Below are 26,023 nucleotides of genomic sequence, written 5' to 3'. Positions count from 1 at the left end.
TGCAAGACAAAAAGAGAAAAGAGATGTGGAGACGTACATGACGGTAAGGCAAGGGACAGCCATCACGGACACAGAAAACACAGAGTAAGACAGGCCTAGGTTGTGAAGCCTGCACCAATATGCTGGCCTCCAGCGTAAGCCTATGCCCGGCTTAGCCCTTCTGTGCATGCGGCGGTTCACGCTTTTCCTCATGTGTGGGAAAGATCACAATGAGGATCCCTGCACCAAGGTGGTGGTGTACTACTGTGGAGCACAGGAGGCCAGCTTCAAGGCTACCCACCTGACAGGCCCACACCAGGGCAAGGAGGAGCCCAGGTTGTTCACAATCCCACAACAGACTGGCAGAGCTGAGAATGGAGCCTAGGTCTTCAGAGCTTTTACTTTCTTTACAATACTGCAAAAAGCCTGGCATGCTTCTAATTCACGTTCTCGAATCTTTATAACGTAAGAGATGAAACCCAGGTTATTTGGCATTTCCAAGACCATTCCCGAGCCACTAACGGGGTCAAAGAGAACATAGTGAAGGCCATCCACACCCAGTATAAGAACAACCCTAATGAGAAGGGGGATATTTTGCTCCTTTCTCTCCTTCCCAAGGTAATTCCTCCAATGCAATTTGCAATGACTGTCAAAGGGAGTTTCCTTATATTGGGACCTTCCCCATTTTCGTATTGTCCTTCTTCAAGTTTATCTTCTGTAACTTGACCTCTACCCTTCCTTTGAAGCCACATGCCAAACAGAAGAGACAGACAACAAATGAAGGGCATTCCTCACCTACTGCTGTTGCAGGTGCCTTTTCTGTTTTGCCCTTCCAAACCGCTGCATAACCATCTTCGTGCTTATTGAATGCCACCAGCTTCAGCTCATAGAGTTTCCCAGGAGCTGGAAAAATCAATCAGGTTTTGTCTGGGGTTATTTTTGTTACCAACCCTCCCCAGTTAGACATGTTTTCTTTGATCTGACCAGCTTTTCTCACTATCCAAGAAAGTAGGTTGAACGGAGTTGTATTTGCTAAAATACAGCAGGGAGTCCCCCCTTCCACTTACAGGCTTTCCACATTCAAATACTGTCTCGTAACTGGTGCATGTATCATCACAGCTACTCTCTAGTTCTCCCCTCACTTTTTACAGAAATTATTCGCAACAAACGGACTTGGCCCAGCCACCAAGGGTTAACCAGTGTCAGGGCCTGTAGCACATCATCTCAGGATCTCCTCATCCTTCTCCCTTGCAAACTCCTAAAGAAACCTATGCATGATGACTCCTCTCTCTCCCCCATGGAAGTGGATGCACTGCATTGTTCATTCTTGAGGAGTGAGGACATCCTCTCCTCTCCAAAATGCACCTCCCATTTCTAAAGTCCTTTCTGATTTATTCATTGCTGTGAGGATCTTCCTTCCAGCAAGTCCTCACGCGCCCTGTTAAGTCACTGGCAGCTTTTGTTGTATGGTGACTATTTTGCCTCCACAACAGAGCTTCTTGATTTGCAATTAGAAAAGCAACAGCGCACACAAAACCCACAACAGGAACCTGAGGGTCCTCATGACACACTCTTCCTATCAGACAGCCATGCACTCTATGGGGAACCTCACACTTGGACCCAAACTGAGCTGCAGGACTGCACTCTGTCTCCAAGCAGTGCTGCCCTGGTCCAAAATTCACTTCCCTCTTTCCTCCAGCCTTTCATCAGCTGAAATACTCCTCTGCTGTGTTAAGTAGCATATGAGGTTTTTTTAATGGAGATGTTTAATCAAGGAAACAACTTGGAAGATACAAAGTTCTCAAGTAAGACACTCGCCAGCTTCTCCCTTCAGCAGCCAGCCCATTCAGAAACTCAGCGAGAGCAGTCCAGACTGTCTTTGGTTGCCTTGGCTGCAGCGCATTGATGAAGTTTGTTAATTTGGGACGTGCCTGTTCATTCCCTGCCCTGATAGATCACTGCTCTCTTTGCCAGACAACGTAAGCAGAATAAAACCTTTCTTATTGATGCCAATTTTATTATTACTGCACTGATTAAGCTCCCAGAGGCTAATGGTACCAATTACCAAAGGCTTTCTCTGCTCCACAACACATGTTCACGCTCAGAATATAAAAACAGTTCAGCCACATTTTTCTCCCCGAAAGAATCCCAAAAGCAAACAGAGTTTTGTCTGCCTCCAAGGCAGCCTAATCTGCATTTCCACACTCTCCAGCCACAGGAAAACATTTCAAACCCACACAAGGGGGATGAGACCAAAGGGCACTCAACTTCCAAACAGCTGGGACCACGGGCTTCGTGGAACAAAGAACCCCACAGCCTGTCTCTCGCCAGCACACACACTCCGCCTCCTGCCTGAGCATTTGGCTGGGCTTCACTGGGACACGAGCTCATCGTGGATGATGCGATCCAAAATGATGAGGAAGAGCTCACAGATGTGATGCAGCTGTGGGCAGCTCCTGTTGGAGAATGAAGTGAAGGAAAGGACAAGTCCTCCATCTCCATCCCTGGGTAAGATCAATACAGCAGCCAGTTACACGTGAAGCCAGAGGAGCTCTACTACAAGATCAAGCAATTCACATTCTGAAAATAGGGTTATTTTGGATTTCTCAGTCAGAGGCTTGGCTTCAATTTTTATACACAGGCCCAGATGTTCAAGCTCTTAGAACATGCAGACATAAAGCTCTATCAAGCTGTCAAGAAGCTAGTAGGCAGCATGAAAACAGATGTATTTCACTGCATTCCATCATACATTAAATATAAGCAGAATAATCTCGTCCAAATCATTTCAAATCACTAATCTGGATGACTGCGTAATATATCCAATATGCTAACTATATTGTTTTATTCAGTTTTTCAAGGTGTTCATGTTGGCCAGATGCTATACGCCATACTTTTCTGTAAGTGGGAAAATACCCTGATCTCCAAGGAATCACTCCAAGAGGAATGGGAATGTGAAAGACAGGATCAGATCCTTACCCTTTATTTTTCATGTAAATTACGGCCCTTGTAGTCGCACACCATTACAGAGACTAACTGCTAGAACGTAGATGGAACTGAATGAGAATTTCTCAGGGAAAAGCCCTCCTGGTGATTCAGGACAGCTTCCTTTTGATTTTGTGGGCTCATGAAATTGCTGTTATTTCTTATGTGCCTTTGAACAGCTGCCCACCTCTCTCACAGCATTTCAGCACATAACTCTCAGGCAAGATACAAGGTGTGTCATTAGCGATATCACTCTAAGGAGACATGGTTTGCTCCAGAGGTTAGCACGAGCATGGGAGAAAAGTCTTTTTTTATTTCAGACAGCTCAAATAGAGGTAGCTGGGACATTACCAAAGGCAAAGTCAAGAAGCCAGATGTTGAGGGTAAGGCAAAAGATGAGGAAGCCTGCAGGATAAAGAAGAGGTGGTGGACAAAGCTGGCACCATTTTAGTAGCAGGACCAGCCAGTGCAAGAGAAGACAAAACGAGAATCTTGCACCAGACCAGCACAAGGACCCTTACTGCAGCGTAAAACACAGCCTGATGTTACAGGAAACTAGGGGAGAGAAATGTGGGCAGGGCTCTTTGCTGGTGTAATAGTTGTGCTATCGCTGTGAATAAAGAGTAACTGTGCTCAAGAAGCTCTGTCCAAAGCTGCTTTCGGCACACCCATCCACCCCTGTCTGAGGCATGCCTCGAAAGGAGCTGTCTCCCCACAAAGTGCTTCCCCTCTTGCCCTGTTGTGCTCCTGGAAAAAAAAAAAAAAACAGGGAAAATCAGGAAATCAAAATCAAGCTATGCAGGAACAAGCAGCGGGACAGGAGTTTTATCTCTCAGGCCACACCTCAAACCAAGACAAGAGGCAGACCGTTGGCTTCACTGACACTGCGGCGACATGGAGCTAAGGGCCGTTTAGTGACTGTGCTGCAGCAGTATGTAGCCTCCAATGGGGAACGCGGACCTTGTTTGCACTGAGACGGTATGCAACCGTGTCTGAGCTACAGCCTTGTATTCCCAGTGCCTAACCCTGGGATTTCCTGACACCTTATGTCTTCAGGCTCTTGACCCAATTTGTAGTTTCAGCCATGACACCTCTTCAACAGCCCACCTCCCATGGGCCAGCCTGCGCAAATCTCACTCTCCCACAAGACAGCACCGTTCACCACATGCAGCCCCCTTACCCTGACGTCGAGATACTCCCAAGAGACAGTGTTGGGTATTTTGTTCGTTTGTTTTTACAGAGGGATCTTAGGAGAGGTTTCCACTGTTGTGCTTCCCAGGCAGACATCCATGAGCTGAGAAATCCCCCCAGCTGATTCCCAATCAGCCAATGTGCAGCAGCATAGATCACGTTAGGGCTGCCAACCTTTCCTGAGACTGCTACCCACTCTGCCTACAAGACCTCTAATGCAGATGTAAGTACCTGCGCAGGGTAGCTCCCTGTCATAAAACTAAACCCTTCTAAATCCCAACCACTCCTCCTTGTTTCATGTCCAGACCCCCTGCCTTTCTCAGCACAGCCAGATTCCTGACCCCTTCCCTTTACCGTACGCGTGCAAGAGCACATCATTCAACAGTGCAAGGGGGAGAAAAGAGAACATTCACGGCTGGAAGAAACCCGAGACTCTCTTCCTGACACAATGATAGCCGATATACAACCGCCAAATCATAAGGAAACCATTAGGGCTTGACGGATGCCCAAATTTAAGGAAGTAATTACAGAAGAACAAGCTGCCTTCTCACCATCATCGTGCCAGAGCATTTGGAACCAATTCAGCCCACTCCCGAGTCCCTCTGCTAACTGCCTTGCCAGTGGTTAGTGCAGCGCGTGATGATGTTCACATGTGGTTTCCTCAGTGCAATAATTACAGACCTAAATTCTTCAGAGAAACTCATAACTGTTAACACCCTTTCTGTGGCACGATGGCTGCAACATAGCTGGAAACCTACTTAGCGATGACACAAACTGTCTTTCCAGGTGCTGCAGCCTGACCTTTACACCACGCATAATATATATGCTAGACGTGTAAGATGAACCGGCACAAGAAACACTCGCCCTGCAGTCTCAGCTCACTGGGCAGTAACAGGGATGAAGCATGAAGTGGGGGATGGAAGAACTCTAAGAAGTAGAATCCTGTTTCAAGGATGCATCTGCCATGACTCTCTTCTCTCTCTCCATCCTGTATCAATGGGCAAATCAACTAATTGGTACGATCAGATGTTAGAAACATAACTCCTCATGGGAAACAGCAAGCGCAGTTAGCCAGGCAGGCACATCTGACTGTGGTGCAGACTTGTTCTCCAGCCATGGACACTCACTCTTCTATCCCTTTTCCCTTAGGGGGTGGTGGAAGAGAATACTGACCCAAAATTTGCATGCTGTGAATTAACCCATCTCTGCATTTTAATACAGAGAGATTTCAAATAGCATGCAATTATGGAGCTTCTTAGAAATACACAGGGAAGGAGAAATCATTGTCCTGACTGGAGATTTTAATCTAGGCACTCTTTATAGTGACACAATAAAAAAAACACTAATTGATTCAGATCCACTTATTAGCGTATACTAAGTATATTAGTAGCCCTTGATTAAAAATACTATCCGGGCTACACTGGTGTCAGAAATTTCTGTGTTTTAAGCTCTGCTTAGAACAAGTCCCAAGGGCCCCAGTCCAGAAATGATTTTGGGTGCTCTTAAACTTCAGCTCACATGGTCCTGGTCCTATGTATCTACAGCCAAGCAGATAACGGAGCCTCTTGGAAGCATCCCGAGACTGCTACAAAGTGCAAGCGACAGACCCTGGGTTTCCACACCAACTGCTAAGAAGATGTAACCAGCTAACCTAGTCGAGTCAGCTCATACTGCTTCACTTTCTTCTTTAGTTTTATCGGTCCTACATCCCAGCTCTCATCTTCAGCACCATCCAAAGGGCTTTCATCACTGGACTCCTCTGGTCCCACTTCTCGGTAGTAGAGCTTGTAGCCAGATATCTGGGCATGGTTGGCTGGGGGCTGCCACGTTATCAGGAGAGACTCCATCTTCGCTCGGACTTTTAATTCTGTCGGGGCAAATGGAACTAGAAGAACAAGACAAGAGAAAAATGTTCAGCCACTTGTCTCCATTTCCCTGCTTTAGTGAATCCTCCCTGTCCTCGGCAATGAGGGAGGGGTATGAGGAGAGGCTGTCTTGTGAGCGGTACGTCTCCACTGTCTGACAGAGTGGTACAATTATGCTCTACCGTTGACTTTACCAACCAGGTGGTACAGGAAAAAATGTCACAAAGCCACTATGGGAATTTTTCAATGTATTCTGAGATAACACCACCTTTAACCACTGCTGGAGTCTGGCTTGGGCTCAGCTCTGTTTGGCAGAATTGTCTATCCACTCCCAAATGTCATAACATTGGGTTTGGGTTTTTTGTTTGTATGTTTCTTTCTTTTTAAAGAATTTTCACAGCTGCACATGGAGAGAGGAAAGACCAACTACCCAGGCAAGCAGTAAGACATAAAATCATAGAATAGTTTGGGGGAAGGGACCCGGTCCTACATCCCAGCTCTCATCTTCAGCACCATCCAAAGGGCTTTCATCACTGGACTCCTCTGGTCCCACTTCTCGGTAGTAGAGCTTGTAGCCAGATATCTGGGCATGGTTGGCTGGGGGCTGCCACGTTATCAGGAGAGACTCCATCTTCGCTCGGACTTTTAATTCTGTCGGGGCAAATGGAACTAGAAGAACAAGACAAGAGAAAAATGTTCAGCCACTTGTCTCCATTTCCCTGCTTTAGTGAATCCTCCCTGTCCTCGGCAATGAGGGAGGGGTATGAGGAGAGGCTGTCTTGTGAGCGGTACGTCTCCACTGTCTGACAGAGTGGTACAATTATGCTCTACCGTTGACTTTACCAACCAGGTGGTACAGGAAAAAATGTCACAAAGCCACTATGGGAATTTTTCAATGTATTCTGAGATAACACCACCTTTAACCACTGCTGGAGTCTGGCTTGGGCTCAGCTCTGTTTGGCAGAATTGTCTATCCACTCCCAAATGTCATAACATTGGGTTTGGGTTTTTTGTTTGTATGTTTCTTTCTTTTTAAAGAATTTTCACAGCTGCACATGGAGAGAGGAAAGACCAACTACCCAGGCAAGCAGTAAGACATAAAATCATAGAATAGTTTGGGTTGGAAGGGACCTTTAAGGGTTTAGTCCAACCCCCCTGCAATGAGCAGGGACATCTTCAACTAGACCAGGTTGCTCAGAGCCCCGACATACAGGGGCTGCTCAACAGAAAGATAAAGGTGGGTACTTTGGTCTAACCAAAACCAATGGTTATAATTCCCTAACGAAAGCACACATCTCCGATCATGCCTCAAGCTCCCCAACGTCCTGCAAACCCCGTCCCAAATCCCAGGCAGCACCCAGCCTCCTACCATGCGTTTGGTTGTCTCTGTCAGGAGTCCGATGCTGGGTCCACTCAGAAGGGGCCCCATAGCCCACGCTGGTGCTGGCTGCGATGCGAACTTTGTATACTTTGTTGGGATGGAGAGAGTAGAGAGTGATTTGTGTCTCATTTCCACCCACTTCAATGGAGGTAACCTGATCTGCTGGAACCAAGGTGACACCATTGAAAACCTGGTTTTCCCAGTCAAAGGAAAATACAACTGAGCAGCCAAAAAGCCTAGCTACCCCCACGTGGTCTGCACACCCTGGGCTGGCTTGGCTTTGCCCAGTGCAATCTCATACCACCAGGAAAAACTAGAACTAAAGACTAGGCAGAGCTGATATCCTGACTGACAACCCCCTTCATCACATTCAAACCTGCAGGTTGCCTTCAGCACCACTGAGCCTGCCTGGAGGGGAGCTGTCAGAAACCTTGCTGCTGATGATGTTATGGCAGAACATGAGCACAGCTGATGGTAGCTAATGGTACGTTCTGGTGTTGCTCATTGCTGTATTTAAATCCTCACTTTAATTTGAACCAGAACTGTCCAGCAGCCCTGCTTTCTGCAAAATTCACACCTTCACCCATGCCAGACTGAGGTTTTATCGTTCCCTCTTCAGCCCACCCAAGTTCATAAGGGACATAACAGGAAATTTAAACTGAGAATGGTCTGGAATTTTCACTGTAACAACTAATTGGTCTTGCTGACGATTCATATTGCCTGTTTGGTGAATGCAGAGGTCTTGCTTTTCAGCTTCACCTGGCGTAAACTCAGCTGGGAGCACTGTCCCTGCTATGTAACAGCATATTGCTGAGTGTGTTCCTAGACTGCAAACATTTCCAAGGTTTTACGATGCCACAGAGCCACGTGCAGGCTCAGAGCAAAAAACCAAGAGCCAGGAGTCACAGCGCAGACTACTAATCCAGATCAAACACATGGGAACGTGTCCAGCACTTCATCACACTCTCCATTCTTCTCTTAGTAAGAATCATGACCCTGGGAAGTGTGAAGCTGCAGAGCTTTGACGGTTTTAAGAGCAAATACCCAAAAGGATTTGCAAAGCAAGCACACATGGAATTGGAACAGCCGCATCCAGCATAGGGAAACGTTACCATCCTCGCTGAAGGCTTCTTACGAGTGTCTGACAATATAAATAAAACCAGATAAAACTCAGCAATACAGCGACACAGCCTGGCCAGGATACTTGCTTTTTTTCCACAAGGATTACTTTCATTAGACTCCATTTTAAAGGAATCAAATGCATTCCTCAACCAGCATAAAGCTCTTCCCCCAAAACACACCGTGCAGATAGCACCAAAGGATTGCTCATGCAGACATTCATGGGGCAGCACAAATACACAAGCATCAGGCCATTCCCCTGGGGACACAGGCTCCTCCACAATCACAGAAAAAGGCACCTCTAAGTAGCGTGAAGTAGCACAGCACCGGCACTGCTGTGACCACCAACAGCACAGCCAGGCTAAGAGAAGGCTGTTCTCCCTTGGGTAAAAAGGGGTCCCTCCATTTTCAGCCTCACACCGCCTCCGCTTGACGTGACATGCTGTTAACACTGCTGGAGCAGAAGACACAACCATCCCCAAATGGTGTTTCCCTCACCTTCCTTGAGGGTGCAGTAGTCGATCTTGTACTTCGTTATCTTGCCATTACTCAGCTCTGGAGGAGGAGGCAGCCATGTCACACGGATGTCACCAGGAGTCATGCTTGACAGGGACAGCTGAGGGGCAGCACTAGGAACTGGGCAGAAGCAACAATGGGAAGTCAGCAAAGACCGGGACAGGACCTCAACACATCTCTGCCAGCTCTCTCAGTTGGCTGGAGGCCACTACCTGGTCTTGGCCCTGCGCAGCCACTGGTGACATGCTGTCTGTCATGGGGGGAACCAATACCCCGCAGCTCTTCAACAGCTCAGATCATCGGCAGGGTGTCTGGGGAGGGGAGACGGTGGGCTGCTCAGCTTGAACAGGCCGATCAGAGCCTGCTGGCCACACCACATTACCCTTTAGGGAAGCAAAATGTAAGTGACCCCGTGTCCACTGCAAACTGGGCAGGTTAGCACAGACCAGCTAATTGGCCTATGCTGTACTGTGGAGCACGAAGGAGACACTAAAGGAAATGGCTCATAGATCCAGACTTCAGTCCGGGAATCTCCATTCCCACGAGAATCACAGCTCTGTGCTGCAGGCAGCTTTCATGCTTTCAACTCAGCTTTTCAGGCTTCAGACACATACACGTGGGACCACGCAGTTCACTATGTCAGGAATATTAAAAGCACATAATGCACCCTGCAGCATAGCAGGGGCTTGCACAAGGTCTGCCAAAACCATCGCTTCATGCCTCTGTCCTGCAGTCTGTTGAAAGCTGCACATGTCCTCCCCAGCTGGGCAGCTGTCCTTCTGGCACTCTGCCTTTACTGCTCGCAAAATGCTACGTGATAAATGGTAAAATCAACACAAACTACTGGCTCTTAAAGGATACAACCTCAAGGCTGCTCCCAACCCTACAAATTGCAATAGATGTCCTTCTTCGGAGCTGAAATCAAGTCTGGCCCAGAGTCAAGTTTGGAGCAATATCACATTAGCTAGGTGAAAGCCCAGAGGAGCTGACTGCAGTTTCCAAAGGATTCTCATGGGCCCCAGTGTCAGTGAGGTCATTTTCATGCTCTTCATCACCCAAGCTGATGATCAGACCAGGGTGCTTTGGTTTTGGTTGGTTTGTTGTTTGGTTTTTTTGAAAGGGCTTCTGGCAAGAAGCTGTAGGAGTAGCAGGTTTAGTTTTCTAGGAGCTGATACTATTCTCCATAGCATATTCAATGCTCACCATGAAACAGGCCAAGAACATTTTTTAGGCACCAGTACCCATCTAATTTAAACGCACCGTCCTCCAGGGTCTGAACAATGATGGAAGAGGACGTCCGGCTGGCTCCGAGCTGAGAATACGCAACAACGTAGAACACATAGTTGGTATTGGGTTCTAGGTCCTTGACTTGCAGCTCAGTGGTATCATTATTGACAGCAAACTGGTATTCCACGTTATCTGTTCCTAGAGCCAAGGAAACACTGATCAGCAGGTCAGTGAACTGCCAAGACACTCCTCGAAAAATCACTTAACTCACAAGGTCCATAGTGTAAATCCACCTTAAAAATCACTATGTCTTCTCCAATTTCCCCAGCACCTGCACAAACCCCATCTCTTATGTGAACTCTTTGGGCAGAAACATTCAATGCCTCAATGTTAACATCTCCATTTTGACTCAAACTCTTTAATACATGCTAAGGCAGCTGAAGTTAGTAGCTTAATTTTCAGAGGAGCTCTGGCAACAGTTCAGCAAGAGTATTGGTTTGCTGGCTGTTTGGGAAGACAGACCCCAAGAGATCCAAGTGCTTCACTTCAGATTCTGGGTGTGAATAATTTAGTGATTACCCCTGTACACAATGTAGCTATTTAATATCGCCATTAATAATCATACCCTTTGCATATAAAATCAATGTGTTGGAGGAAAAAATAAAGAACAGAAATAAATTTCCAGAAGTGCCTGGTCCCACTAGAATCCAGACAACTTAGCTATGTGGATACGCTACTGCGGGTCAACAAGTTAGTATATGTCAGCTAATCCACAGGCACTGTCACAGGCTGATGCTGACTCCAAGAGAAAATTCCTTTACCTGCAATGAAAAGGGCTAAACTAACTGGAATTGCCTCACACTTGTCACTAGCTGGGAAAGAAAGTCAACCTGTGCCTTGTGTCTTGTACCTGCAACACAGCTGTGTTGCACAGGCAGATAACACCTACCCACAGCCCGCTGGTAATGTAACGAGAAGCCAATGATCTGCTCGCTGTTGTACTCTGGCCGCTCCCAGGACACAAGGACTGTGGTGCTGGAGAGGGACACGGCTGACACCTTCTTGGGAGCGCTGGGCAAACCCTCCCGCACGATCACTGAGAGCTTGGCAGTGGCACAAGCCATGCCCAAGCTGTTCTCAGCCACGCACTGATAGTAGCCAGCATCCTCCAACCCGATCTGATTGATCACGAGGCTCCCGCTGCTCTGCACCTTCACCCGCCCGTTGGAGAGGATGGCCTCGCCGTTCTTCAGCCAGTGAATGGCTGGGGCTGGCTCGCCCTCCGCCTTGCAGACAAACCGGGCTGTGCTGGCCCGGGTGCGTGAGATGGTTTCAGGAGCCTGGGAGATGCTTGGTGGAGCTGGGAAGAGAGAGGACAAATTAATGCAGGAAGGAGGAGGAAAAGATAGCAAAGTAAATCCCTTCTCCTCCCCACTCAGTGCTATGTTTTATTCAGTAGCAGCTTTGCTTACAAGATAGGATTTGCCAGGCAGACTCTAGAGGCTTAATTTAGACTCTGTCCAAAAGGAAAAATAAATTCTGTTATCAATCATGTGCTGCGTTCCCTGATCCTAGGCTGTTCTCCCTGCTGGCTTCCACGATACTGAAAGTTAATTGCTGATACAGATTTCCATGGGGGAACCCTGGAGAACAAGAATAAGGCATAAAACGGTTCAGTAAATACAAGGAACAAAACCCCAAATTAAAGAGGTGACACTCCCACCAAGAGGTGTTCCAACCCAGGGCCTCCTGCCTCTAATCTGGCTCCCATCTTACCCAGCATGGGTCACAAACTCAACTTCTTGGGGATCTCCTGGATGTCAGTCCAGGTAATCCACAGCTACCTGGCCAGCGTTTCTACCTGGAGCATTTATCCTGCTCTCTACTCACCAAGGACCCGGAGCTCAGCTGCAGCTGTAACGAACTGCCTGGTCTGGGGTTTGTTAGCACGGCAGACATACACCCCTGAGTGATGGGGCTGGCTGGAAGGAATGAGGAGATTTGTCCGTCCCAGCACAATCACATCTGTGGAAATGGGCTTTCCATCTGCAGGAAGAAACGTGCACAAATGTGGGAGGGAGTCCCAACCTGCCCTTTAGGAGGGCTTGTAAACAACGCGTCTACTAGAGCCAGGATCACAGCTGGGAAGCAGAGAGAGCCCCAAATCCCAAACCCCAGCCCAGAGGAGGATTCCTGCTGGGACACTCCTCAGTGCTTGACTGAGCATCAGCCAGCCCAAGCCAACATTGGCCCAAGGTTTAGTTTAGCCTGTAGCAACCGAAAAAGTTCTGTTTTCGATCAAAATAGTCTCTGATGCCTACGTATGCCTGCAGGTATGCCTGCAATGAGACCCCCTAGGAATAGCACATTCAAGGGAAAGCTATGCTAACACACATTTTGGAAAAGCTGCTGGATCTGCCTGCTGACCCCCATGCACGAACACACATGCCTCCTCCCCTCACTCATTAATGCAAATGCCTGCAAGAGCACTGAATCACTAACAACTCGGGGGTTCTTCCCTCCTCTGGGTCCCAGACATGAACCCAAATTTACTGAGCTTCCTGATTCATTCTTTGCCCCCAGCTTGGCTCCTGACCTGTAAGGTATCAGGAAGACACCTTGTTCTCCTTGGGGCTCTGGTGCTTGGGTCAGAAACATGGGCCGTGAGCTGCCCTCTTCCCATTCTTCTGGCCAGATGCTCAGCACTGCTGAGCAGGAACGGAGGAAAGGGTGGCTCCGGCCCCCTGGCCACAAGCTGAGCTGTCCTTTTACAACTTCAGATAGCCCTAGGCTCCTCAGCATGTCATGGACAAGGCAGTAGGCTGGTGCTAGGCACTGCTTATTCTCAGCATTGCTTTGATGTGAGAAACATGGGGACCATGGCATTGGTACCTCTGAACGTGTGTGGGGGAGCAAAGCCAAGAGCTGGGGACAGAGTATGGGCAAGCACAGTCTGGCTGAGGAAAGGCTTGGATGGGAGGTCAGGAACCCATGGCCAGCTCTGGCACAAGTTAGCAGATTGGGAGAGCCAGCCAATTTGTGCAATACCTGTGCAACACCAGACCTTGTCCCTCTCCACCTGCAGAAGCACGGGTGTTCTCAGACAGCAAAAACTCAGCACTCGCCTGCCTCTGCCTCTCACAGACTCAGCTGAGCCTTTATCTCGAGACAGGAGCAAGCTCTCCACCTCCACTGTGAGCAGCTGCACCTACTTAGCACCATCAGCAGGGAACACAGCTGAGATCAGATCCTCTGCCCTCTCCATCCATTTTGGGGGTCTTAGATGGTCTCACAGTTCAGTGGCTGCACACTCAGAGGAGGAGAAAATCTGTGCACCCCATTTGCACTGGAGCAGTTTGAAAATCTGACTCCAGATGGTAGCAATTAGCTGACACCACCAAGGCTGGCAAGAGCCAGACTGGCAACCTGGAGGTACCAGGTTAATCCTCAGTGTTACCTACATGACTAATCGTCCAGTAACACAGCCTGCTCCTTAATGAAGTCTTAGAAAGGAACATGCTTGTATAACACAGAACTGCTAGCACAGTTAATCTATCTTTTCTAATTTGAAGAGTCCACACCAGGAAGCAGAGGGGGACCAAGCAGACACTTTAAAATAAAGCATGCAAGAAAACTGTTTCACCAACCTTTCCCCCTTCCCCCTCCTCTCCCCCCAATCCAAAAAACTCTAATAAAACTCTGATAAATAATATCTACTCTACTATGGGCATCAGTAGCTCTCAGTAAAACAATGAATAAGTGATCTAGCATGGAAAAGCTGAGTATTTGTAATTGTGAAGTGCACAGGATAAACCAGAAACATTTAATCCTTGCTGATTTGATTTCCAAACTTGTGTCCTCTGACTTTTTTTTTTTGCTCCTTTTTTGTGGGGAAGAGGAAATATTTGTATACACTAAAATCACTGCCTGTGGACAAGTCTGGGCTGAAGACCAACCACAATAAATGGTTACAGAGGAGAGGACTCTTAAATTGTGACCTGGATTTATGAAAATGACCGAGAGTCTTTTTTGGGGAAGATTCAAATCCTAAGCTGAGAACGTCTTCAGTCAGAGCCTCTGAAACACATCTGATGGATGTCACAGTTGGTGAAGTGACACTAGCATCCTACTCGTGACTTAGGCTATCAGCCCTGGGTAACGTATGCCAGTCTGGCTCATTTGTACAGATCTGATGAGACCTAAGCATCTTCTCGATCCTTCCATTACCAATCTGACCACAGTAAGATTTTTTCAATAAAAACCTCCCAGCCACACTCCCAGCCACTCCAATGATTAACAGATCTTATCGTGTTTTATAATCCTGCAAGATAATACAAGTTATTTCTCCAATGCAGTGGCAGATTCCACAGAATCCCCACTAACCTCTGAGTCCCCGGAGGAGTGGCATAGACCTGACCCCATCTCATGACCTTCACTACTCAAGCTCATACAAGGAAGATGACTAATTTAGATCAAAAGGCATTCAGGCCCTAGAACTTCATACATTTCACAGATCAAACAGCTATGAAGTGAACTGCGTGCTTTGTAACCTTCTAGATTTAATTAGTAATTCCAGTTTAGTAAGGACACCCTACACTGCGACACCACCTGCATCATTAGGTACCAATGTAACAAGCACCCTTCCTGTCCCACAGATTTTTCCACCTTTTAATAGATTTTTAAAATAAAGGTTCCTCTTGACAACAAAAGCTTAATTCTGTCCCTCACGCTCACCCTGTCGTATCCAGGAGACAAAGGGGGTGGGATCGGCAGCTGCCATGCACTCCATCACCACGCTCTCCCCGGCCACCACCGTGGTGTTCTCTGGAGCGGCGACAATGGTGACATCTCCTCCTGCTGGCTGGGAACCTAATGTCAAAAATAAAAGGAAAAGTCTGTCCTTGTGCAAAGTCCCCAGAAAAGCACAGAACACAGACATCCCGGCCATGCTTCCCCAGGTAGTCTCATGTGGTAACAGCACATGCCTAGTTGGAGGAGAAAAGCAGGTCTTGCTTTCATGTGACTACAATACTTCTGCGAAAGAAATGAACAAAGGGGTGCCCTGCAGATTTTCTCTAACCATGCTGGCACTAGTAAAAATTAGTATCGGGATTTCCACATGGAAAATAAGTAGAGTTTCAACCCAGCACCTTCATCAACTGTTGCTAAATGGATGTTTGTTAGTTAGATGAAACAAGATGCCGCTATCCTCAAACAGAGCAACAACACACCCTTTGCCAAGGCACTGTAACAACTCAGAAAGAATCTAGTAACTTGGTTAAAGAAATTTTAACATCCAGATGCTCTACTGTAAACTGGAACAAAGAGAGGTCAAGCCTCTGTGTCCAGGCCTTCACCTGATGGCACAAAGACTAAATCAGTCATTACACATCTGGAGGAGAGCGCACTATTTAGCTTACACGTGCAGAGATGAACAGCCAACAGTAAATCAAGCAACGTTTACAGGAAGATCTATAGGCTGCATTGCACAATGTCTTGAGAACAGGATGGGGATTTTTTGCTTGAAATGAACCTTCTGCCTGTGTCTGCCCACTGCTGAGCAGAGGTTAAGGGAAGGTTAAGGAAATGCCTTTGCAGCGGCCAAATTTCTGTTGTCAGATGAAAACAACCGGAGCACTCTTGAGCAGACCAGACTGTTCATGACCCTCAACAGCAGCAACCCTGTTCTTCCAGCTCTGTCGACCTCCGAGGGACACTTTTGTTGTTGTCCTCATGAAGGGAGAAATAACTGCAGAGGAGTCACGTAGTACAAGTAATTTTTAGGCCTGCTCCAGGTACTCCCATGATCTAGCAGAGAAAGTTGTTGGCAGCAGGTCTCAAACAAATAAAAGCAGGACCTTTTTGCACAGTACAAACTCACTGTCTCAGGATGCTGCAGAGTTCAAAAACCAAGAGGTTCAGACAAGCTCATGAAGGACACATTTACCGGGACTATTAAATATGAAGGTCTCACTGCAGCCCCAGCCCAAGATGTTCCCGCATCCCTGACTATCAGATGCTGAGGGACATGTCCAAGGAAAGCACCATGTCCTCCCTGCCCAGTTTTTTTACATGCTTTCCTCTAGCATCTGCTGTGGTCACTTTTGGAGATGGCACTGCAATGGCTGGACCTCTGGCCTGACCCACACTGGCCATTCCTGTGGCATCCAAGCAACACTCACTCATACTTGACTTTGTTGTGAATATAAACCAGAGAAGCTTTGGCCTCAGCATGCAGGCCGGCCTGCATGGCAGGAGGCTACACACTGCTGCACCCAACGCGCTGCGCTCAGTCCATCACCAGGCTTGTTGCCATTTACTCTAGCGCAGAAGTCTTGCCAAAGAGAGCTGGTTCAACGCTGAAATTTTCTTGTAGTCCATACATGCATGAAAGGGATTTCCATCTGTAGTATTATGTGAGCACAGTTTAAAAGGAGCTAGTAAAATCCCCGAGGCACCAAAGGAAAACAGGAGAGAGAAGGAGCCAGTGCTTGTCCAGCAGATGGAAGCAGAGACCAAGGAGCATCCATGGTCTCCTACCTGGGGCAATAGCTGGACCACACTAAACAGCCACCACAGCCCTGGGCAAACACCAGCAATAAGAGCTGCCATGGGACACGAAGGAAAAGCCAAGCCAGCTATCCTCCTTCCAGTGGAACAAGTATGCTACACAGAGGGCCTGGTGTGTACAGGCACATACAATCTCCTTTTGTGCTTACGGCACGGTGTGGGCTGGCCAGGGCTTTGCTACATTCACGTACATCAGCTGTTCACATTGTTCATGCCTACAGACACTTTCAGCCTCAGAGCCATCATGTCCAGCTGCAGCAGGGCAACCTGGGGGACAGAACAGGGACAAGAAGAAACCACATCAGACTACGGATTCAGAGGCCTCACTGACAAATGGATCAAAGTCCTGGCCGCTCTTAATTGTGGTGCCAAGGCTGGGGGCTTGGGCACTACTGAGACAGAAAATGGGCTTAATGCAAAAACAGGCACAAGAGCTTCCACAACAGACACGTAAGCTGAAGGATCAGAGAAACGCAAGGCTCTTTGGAACAGCAGCTTTCTTTTATCTCCAGCTCCAGTTCAACAAAGCACTAAAATCCACAAGTAATCATTAGTCCTGCAAAACAACTGAGTGCAGGGACTCCAGCAAGACCCGGCTGGATGGGTGAGGCTGCTCAGCACATTGCTAATGTGAGGCTTCTACCCTTCTCTACCCCATATGGCAGAGAGGGATGAGGCAACATCAGAGAAAGAACAAGGAGAAGGAGCTTTCCAGCCAGGATTTGGAAGGAAACACATGCGAAAGCACCAGAAGCAAAGGAAGAAGCTTTTATAGCAGCCATTACAGGGAAGGCCACAGTGCTGGGAAGACACTGGAGAACCCAACAAGTTGTGCTAAGGTTGGTTTTAAGAGTGAGCCAGGGAAAGAGGCGCAAAGGAGCCAGGTGAGTAGTTGCTCTCTGCTGAGGGGCTGGCATCATGGCTGGATGTAGTCGTACCTCTCCACAGACCACAGGCTCAGGCCCCACTCATCCTGTGCAGGGCTCAGTGAGCCTCATCTGCCTACCCTGGAGACCCATTACCCATTGTGGGGCCATGGCAGCGTTTTATGAAAACGAACAGGGCAGCAGCCTACACCCGAGATCCTGGGAGCAGGAGTATACGGGGTCAGACTTCCAGCCTACCACGGGAGTGAGCTGCTTTACCCGACACCACCAGCTGCCTGTGTACCTGCTGGGCAGGACATGGCTGAAATGCGTCTGTGTGCATAAAGCTGTCTTTTTCTGCAGTGCTGGGGGAAAAAATAAATCTAGACTAAAAAAAAACACCACCAGCCAGATGGCAATATATTCCTTGCCAGATTTCCAAGCAGCTTTCTCTACCAAGCTTAGGGCAGAGGCAAACAGAAAGCTCCTCAAACCTGACTTAAACACTTTTCTGTTGCATTCAGGTGCACAGCCCCAGGTGCTGGCTGACAATGGCACCTTACAGGTTATAAAAACTTCATGTAAAGGCACTTGTCCCATATCACTTGGTCCCTCGACAGCTGCCTTGTAGTGTTGTCAGTCACTAGGAGAAGTATTTTACAAGCTGCACAAACCATCACTCTGAAATGGCCTCAGGAATCATCAGCCCAGCTCTGCAATGGTTTAGCAGAGCCACCGTGAAGCGGTACTATAAAGGCACAGCCTATAGCTTCACCTTTCCTTGGGGCCTTGCATTTCTCCTGGCTGGAGAAGGACCAACGAAATACTTCACCACCCTCACCCTGAACAGTCCTGCAGCAGCACCACGTGCTGCCCTTCCCTCTGGTGCTGCCCGTCCCACACCCTGGGGGCTCAGGAAGGGAAAGAGCAAGGAGCTCGCTGGTGGCCAGGTAACCAGCCAGCAGAAACCAGGCCTGGTGACCCAAAAGGGCTGATGACTAGCTACTTATTAGCTCCATACTTACTCTGCAGAAGGTATAAAGAGAGCTGATATTGGGGCTTCCTGACAGTCAAATCCAAGGGCACAACTCAAGGTCTCTCTGACAACCAAGAGCAGCAACAGCCACAGGGATCTGTAGCTCAAACATCCATTTCTGCTTCCTTCTCCCTCGGCCACAACTCTGGTTTCAGCCTTGAAAAACTATTGGGAAAACATATTAGCCCAGACCCCACATCTGTTTTTCGCTGATTATTATTATTAAAATTATATTACAAAAGCAAACAGTTCTGCTTGCTTTCCCAGTACTTTCCTGAGTGTGTGCATGGATGAATGCCCCATACACCTCTTGCACACACAAACGCATTTCTCTTCAGCACTGTGGGTCTGTCAGAGCAAGTCTACAAGTCAAGCTCCTCTTTAAACTGAGCCCCCTTTAGAGTACATTTTTTACCTGCTATCTCAATAGGCTGGCTGGATAGGATGGATCGCAGGTTAACTGCTACAAAACTGCTAAGGTTTTGTTTGGTTTGAAGAGTTCCCAAGAACAGTACTAAGCTTACCAGGAAAAACTCCACACAGAGGATTCCAACAAACATCAAAGAGTAAAATCAACATGAGTTTTTTGTCTCCACTGCCATTAAGATAATTTCAGGTCAAGAGGGAATATTGTTAGAACCAAAGGAAAAAAAGAGCTGCAGTTTCCAAGACATCTTTCACTGTCTGAACAAAACAGGTCACTGAATGCACCTGTGCCATGCTGGCCGTTCTGTGGTACTAAAAGCTTTCACAGTGCTGCTATTTAAAACTTGGGCTTTGAGATTTCTTCCCCCGCCCCAGCTTTGTTTTGTCTCTCCATGTAGCCAAGCTGCTCTAGGCAAAAGCTTTGCACAGCCCAAGGCACAACCCGTGGATTCGTACCAAAACTTGCTGTCACTGATGACCTTTGTGGACTTTTTGCCTTTCTGAATCAGATGGATCAATTTTACCCTCTTTTACTGAAAAAATGCCTGTAGGGTGCCAAACGTGGCTCTAGGATGACTCAGAGTAGTGCACTAGGACTGAGAGAAATCCTCTGGGCACTGAAAAGAGTTAGAGATGAAAGCTCTTTTCCTGCACAGTTCGTCAACCTGTGCCCATGCTTGTGTTTGCACAGGAAGACGACAAGGGTGCCATCACAGAGCAAGAGACAAGACTTCCTGATAATCTGCAGAAATATTTCAAAATAATCCACCAGGTTTTATTGTTTATGAACAACTCACTACAGCAGACTTCTCAGTTTATGAGATTTTCCACTTTCCTATCACGAGACAGGAAAGTCAGGCCAAATTCGGGTGCTCCACTTTTTTGTACCATTGCTCTCACAGGCATCTCTCAGCGCCTGGAGCTGGGTTTCAGGGCCAGGTGGTGGGCAGGCACAGAGGAAACACAACAAATCGCTTATGATAGAGTGTAGTATAAAACCAGAAGGAGGTGGGGAGGGGAGCACAGGGAACCTTGAGACAGCAAGCGAGCATGCCAGACAGATCTCAGCACACAGGCTGCCTAACCTCTAAAAATCCAATCTGTATCATTTCAAAGCATTCAAAGCAAAGGGGAACTGTAAGCAGGGATGTGAAGGGAGGCACCATGGGGAGCTGCTTGGGACAAAGCTCAAAATGTTTATTTGAAGTTATAGCTTGAGTTATAACATACACGAATGATTTCAAACTCCAAGAGTTTACAACTTGGGTCTGCCTCTAATGCATCCATAATTCATCAGCTATCCTCTCCTGCCTCCCTGCTCTTGTTAGTGCAGAGTTATCAGCAGAGAATTCAGGCAGCGCAACAGGAGGAAAATGTTTTCTGTTCAGCCAATTTGTGACAGTCGTTTGCAGTGACAAGAGGATGACTTCTTGGACGGGAACTAACACCTCTCTCCCGCTCCATAAACACCCTGTCTCGGCGAAAGTGCTGGAAGGTTAAACATGACTTGCATGGTGACACATTCAGCTCTCAGCTGTCAGCAGTTCAAGATTTGGAGATATCCAACAACCAAGCAACAATCTTCTGTTCTGCGAACTTTCTCACCCTCTCTGGAGGAGGAGCATGAAACCTTATTCATCCCTGCGAGCCTCCTCCGGGAATAGATTCTAGCACTGAGCAGCTGTTCATTAGAGAAAGTCAATGCTGTCACTGCTGTTATTCTGCAGACAATAAAGGAGCAAATTACCCATTGCAAAAGCACACACCTTCAAAAATGCAGGCGCTGTGTTTGCAGAGCATGCCCTACTCCTACTCCTTAGCTCTCTCCCTTTTTTCAGACAACTCACAGACCCTCCTGGACTGTTCAGGGAGAAAGCTGACAGCAGCCACGGAGAAGAAACATCTTCCGCACCTGCCTTCCTCCTCCCTTTACACTTTCCTGGAAATTTATTTACAATTTATTTCTACCTCTGGGCTAGACCCAGGACAGGAGATAACTAGCATGGAAAATCTCCAGGCAGGACACTTGCCTAATTGTATCCTAACACTTCGGCATATCTGCTTCGGGGGCAATATAAACAATGTCAGATCTCAAAACTGAGCATGCTTAGCAACAAGCATTTCTTCTTTTGTAACTGTTCTCATCTGAACACAGCAATGCACAGCTTTGCAAACAGGAAAGCAAAGCAGCCAAAAGAGGACCGGCACCAGTGATTTTTCAGAAGCGGCTAGAGATGTTGAGTGCTACCCTTCCAACACCCTACAATTCAGGCCTCCCCGAAGTATCACAAGTCAAACACTGCCTCCTCTTCTCCCCAAACACAGCTCTCGCAACCACGCATCCTTTCTGAAAATTACCATTTGCTTTTTTGGGGTTTTCTTCCACCTTTGCTATACCACAGTCCCTGTGGCAGTCTGAATCCAAGTTCTGTTTTCCTCCGTCACTGAAGCTGGGGAGGGATGACTTTTAGTTACAAGATTACAGACTCAATTCACCAAACATTTGGTACTGCTTTGATGGTTCTCAGCATTGAAAACTCCTCCTCTGCAGAGGATCAGGCTTTGGTTCATAAGCCTTGCAGGAGTTTTTAGATGTGTGCCTCAACAGAAACTCCAGCGCTGACCATGCTTGGGTACAGGCACTGCAAAAGTTATCCTAGTGCAATCTGGCAGCACCAGTGCCCGTAAGCCTCCATCATTAGAAATGCCTCTTTCTTTCCCTTGTCAGGCAGCTGCAGTGTGCCTGGGTCAGTGCACAAGTCGACTTGGAAGGGAAGCTGAAAAGGAACCCAGCTATTATTGCACAAGTGACACTGTATTGGAATAACTGTTTCTTTCTGCCCAATAATATAAATGAGCTTAGTAAATCAGGTTTGTATTGTCTTTTTACCTCACATCCTCAAAACATTTTGTAAGCAGTTATACATTTGTCAATGCACAGATTTAATTGAAAAGCTGAGCAGGGAAGAATTCATCTTCACATTTTGGAACAGGGACAGAGTCTCTCTTCCTACTTACCAAGTTAGTGCTGCAGCAGAGCAGCTACACATCATTTGTCATCTTTAAAGCAGCATACAAAGAAACATGCATAAATGATTAAAACACAGAAGTTCAATCACTTTCTTAGTGCTATTAAGAGACCTCCACATACAGCACTTGTATCTCAAACTACTATCACAAAATCCCCTAACAAAGAAGTCAGCAAACAGATTGCAAAATACACAGTGCAACCTACACTTCTAATAGCAGGCACAAAACCTGCTCCTTTAATGTCTGCATATACGTACATGCAAAATGGAGAATTTAATAGACGAAATACACTTCTATGATTTTTTAAAAAAAAAGGAGGGAGATTAATTAGTTTGGATGAGGAGTGTTCATTTACTACATGGACACACTCCTCAGACCAGCACCTGCCACAGCTTCTGGTCTCTCTCCACGGAGCGTGTGTACACACAGAGTGTGGCAGGAGGAGCTGCTCTAGGAACTGCTTTTCACTTGGCTTGAGAAACAGCCTGTTAAACATTTTCCCCAGCTCTGTGTTCTCTGTCTGGAAGCCTGGGGAGCACACGGATCCCAGTCCAGACAGGCAGAGGGGCCATCAGGCAGTCCTCTTTCATTCCCCTCGACTTCTTTATACAGCTGACAGATTTCAGCTCAGAAATTAAATCCTTTAATGTACTAGCTCAGCCACAAGTTGACAATCTGAACTACATGTAACCAGAAGCCCAGAAAGGCTGAGCAGTGGCAGGTTTCCAGGAACTGCCTTGGATTTTTAGGGGGCTCTTCCCCCACCCCAAATCCTTGAACCTTCAGGGTATGGAGTTTTACATGTCCAGGGAACGTTTAGTTCTGCTGCGAAGCAGTTGGAGTGTGCTTTGCCCGCCACTCCACCTCCTGTATAGCTGTCAACATTGGCTCTCTGTTTGCGTACACGCATTTGGAACTGCTCTTCATCACGCCAAAAGGGACGGGAGCCAGCCTGACTGCACAACAAATTCCTGCTCGCTTCCCCAGTGAGCGCTTGGAAGCGCCTACATTTGCACCGCTCTGAGCGGGAGCTAGGCAAAATAAACAGGAGGTGTCGTGCCGACAGCCGCGGCCATGCGGCCCTGTAGCCCCACTGCACAGAGAGCTGCTGCTTCTTACGAGAATCAGGGCTCTTCTGGTTTTCTGCCGCAGGCCCAAGTTAGCCAAAGGGTTGGAGACCTCAGGCCATGCATCTGAATCCGCAGAAGCCTGCAGATACGTCACAAAGAGTTTCTGGGAGGCAGAAGAAGCAGACCATGAGCTGGAACATGGCAGAGGCAATAGGAAACCCAAGCTTAGGGCACAATGAACACCGAGACCTATCAGAAGGACCATGTTGGAGCATCATTGATAATGTCACCATTGTGTAATTAACAACCCTTTAGCCATTCTTGGCACATTTTCACAGATCTTAGTGCAAACAAAGTCCTTGAAGGAAGTCACTCAGCGTACAGCAGGATTTAAGCCTCTAGATCAGATGAGAGGTCAACAAAAAAAAGAAACGAAGAAAGGAGCAGAGGTACCTCAGTGCCTCTGAAGCAGTTTGGGGAATGGCAGAGCAGTCTCCCTGCCCTAACCCTAAGACCCAGACAGCTTATGCTACTCACAGTGAGCCCTTAAAGCACTGCAAGCCCCAGCCATTCCCCAGCAGCTGCCAGGAACACAGACAAGAAAAACAAGGGCTGGAAGAGGATGTTTTGCAAAGTTACCACTGCAACAGGAACCACCACACTACACAAGGCATGTCCCATGGCTGACAACACTGATGTTACTGCAACACACCATTCTCAGCAGCACAAAGGGCAGAGCCAGACCCCATCCTTGATGCGACCTGTGCTGCTTCAGTTCAGTCCTTCAACCTGCCTGGCTGCTGTGGGCACCAATCCTCCACACAGCTCCAGCACAGTGCCGCAGCCCTCACCAGCCAGGATGATGTCCCAGCTTCCCAGCAGGGCCAGGCTCTGGTCCAGTGGTTCAAGAGAAAAAGTCTCCCCTGGTCTCTGCCACTAACTCACTGTGCTGCTGTGGGCACATCTCTCAGCATCTCCGTGACTCCATCTGCTCAGAGTTCGTAACATAGCTAATTCACAGAAGTGAAGGTGCAAAAGTAATAGCCAGGAAGCATCAGAAGACCCTTAACAAAAGCCACAGTATCAGAGATTTAAATGTAGGCACCCCTTGCAAATCAGTAAACACCAAATGGCCGTGGGGACCTAAGCTTGCCAGCCTCTGGGATTCAGTAGGAACATTCCCACACTTTAACCATCATTACACCAGCTTTCTTTGTCATTTTCCTAGGCCACCACATCACCTTCCAGGATGATGCAGCAGAAATCTCCAAGAAAAAAAGCTGTAGGGCAGGTAAAGATATGCTGTTACCTCTCGCACAGAAATGAGACAGAGACATGGTCAACAGAAGACCCTTCTGGCTCACAGGTCATAAGCCCTGAAACTCCTCCTTACTCAGTCACCTCACCTTGTCTAAGTGACTGGAGCCATTTCATTCCAGTAAATTCCTCCTTGTGCTCAGAGGCTGATGTTTCCCAGGGGCTGACACCTATTTCATCAGATCTATTTGCAATTCCGATTTATTTGCAACATCAGATCTATTTGCACTTCACGTACATCTAGTGACAGCAGAGAGCAAACAGGCTGGAGGCCCTGGGCTGTGCAGAAGGACACAACCTGCTTTCTTTGTGACCAGGACTTGTGCTCTGCCCCATTCCGTCTGCCAGAGATGGCCGTTCACATTACTGTCATGCACAGCTTTGAAAAGAGAAACATTATGGGAAGCCACCTCATAGTGTGGTCTCCCTGATGCCAGGTATGCAGAATGCTTCCTACAAGCTATGCTTCGAACACACAACACGCTGGGAGCCTACAGTAACACAGTCTGGCAGCAAACGAAGACTGCCAACTTGGAAGGAAGAACTAAAAACAGATGGATGCATCTGCATTAACTCAGGACAATGCAAATCTGTTTTTCTAGGAAAAGTCTGGAAGGAAAGCTGGCTTTCCATGGGGAAAGATCATTAGTGATATCCACAGATTCTGTCAAAGCCCTTAGGCTGGACGCTTGCTGAGTACCGCAGAGAGCCCCGATCTGTCTAAGGCTGTGCCTGAAGACACAGTGTTTGGTAACACCACCTGCCCCTCCTTATCCCATCCTTCTTTTCTTTTCCTGCTTCTCACTCTCATCCACAAGCCATGTGGCATTTCCCTTCAGCTGCACTAGAAAGAGAGTTGGACAAGAGCATCTCTCAGTTACTGAAGGCAAACTCCCAGCTGTGTCCTGAGTGATCCTTGGCATCCGAGATATCCAAGTGAGGGCTCAGAGCAGCACGGCTCAGTTCCTGATTCAGCCTCCCCCATGATCTGGGCCGACTCACCCCATTGTTATTCCTTAGCACCACCAGGCCTGTAGATACTGGTGGGTCTCTGAGACAGGGACAAGCCTCCTCTGTATGTCTGTCCCATGTCTAAAGCAACGGGACCGTGAGCTTTGCTATGCCTCTGGACGCTTGCAACATCTTCACTCCAGCTGTTAGGATGCTGTAAGCACTGTAGGGCACCACTAGCCCACGACCTCAGAGAGGTACTGAGGCTCTGCTATAATACAGACGATTAATAATTAAAAAGTGCCATCAGGAACCCAACCACATCAACCTTCCTGTCCTGCAGCCCACTGCAAGCTGGTGACCTAATTATGGTCTCTATTCTTAGCTCCCTTCCAGCCTCACTGTGCAGGCACAGCCTGTTCAATACCCTCTGGGCGAGGCCAGGTGTGATCCCTGCAGTGCAGATATGCTGATGCACCACAGGGTTACACCAGCAC

General features: G+C 47.8%; 1 protein-coding gene across 1 annotated transcript in view; it reads right to left on the bottom strand.

The window, feature by feature from the left end:
• IGDCC4 (immunoglobulin superfamily DCC subclass member 4) overlaps positions 1 to 26,023 on the bottom strand; it is a 72,046-nt gene that overhangs the window by 18,973 nt on the left and 27,050 nt on the right. The window contains exons 5-12 of the mRNA XM_019472371.1: positions 14,995 to 15,129; positions 12,151 to 12,306; positions 11,210 to 11,620; positions 10,294 to 10,458; positions 9,016 to 9,153; positions 7,387 to 7,557; positions 5,804 to 6,037; positions 775 to 882 (exon numbers count right to left, since the gene is read on the bottom strand). Coding sequence (XP_019327916.1) covers positions 775 to 882; positions 5,804 to 6,037; positions 7,387 to 7,557; positions 9,016 to 9,153; positions 10,294 to 10,458; positions 11,210 to 11,620; positions 12,151 to 12,306; positions 14,995 to 15,129 — 1,518 coding nt within the window. The remainder of the gene's footprint in view (positions 1 to 774; positions 883 to 5,803; positions 6,038 to 7,386; positions 7,558 to 9,015; positions 9,154 to 10,293; positions 10,459 to 11,209; positions 11,621 to 12,150; positions 12,307 to 14,994; positions 15,130 to 26,023) is intronic.

This window comes from Aptenodytes forsteri, unplaced genomic scaffold (assembly GCF_000699145.1).
Source record: "Aptenodytes forsteri isolate BGI_AS27 unplaced genomic scaffold, ASM69914v1 Scaffold83, whole genome shotgun sequence".
In the NCBI taxonomy this organism is placed as follows: domain Eukaryota; kingdom Metazoa; phylum Chordata; class Aves; order Sphenisciformes; family Spheniscidae; genus Aptenodytes; species Aptenodytes forsteri.
The sequence above is the reverse complement of the archived record's forward strand: the minus strand, read 5'-3'. Positions and strand labels throughout refer to the sequence as shown.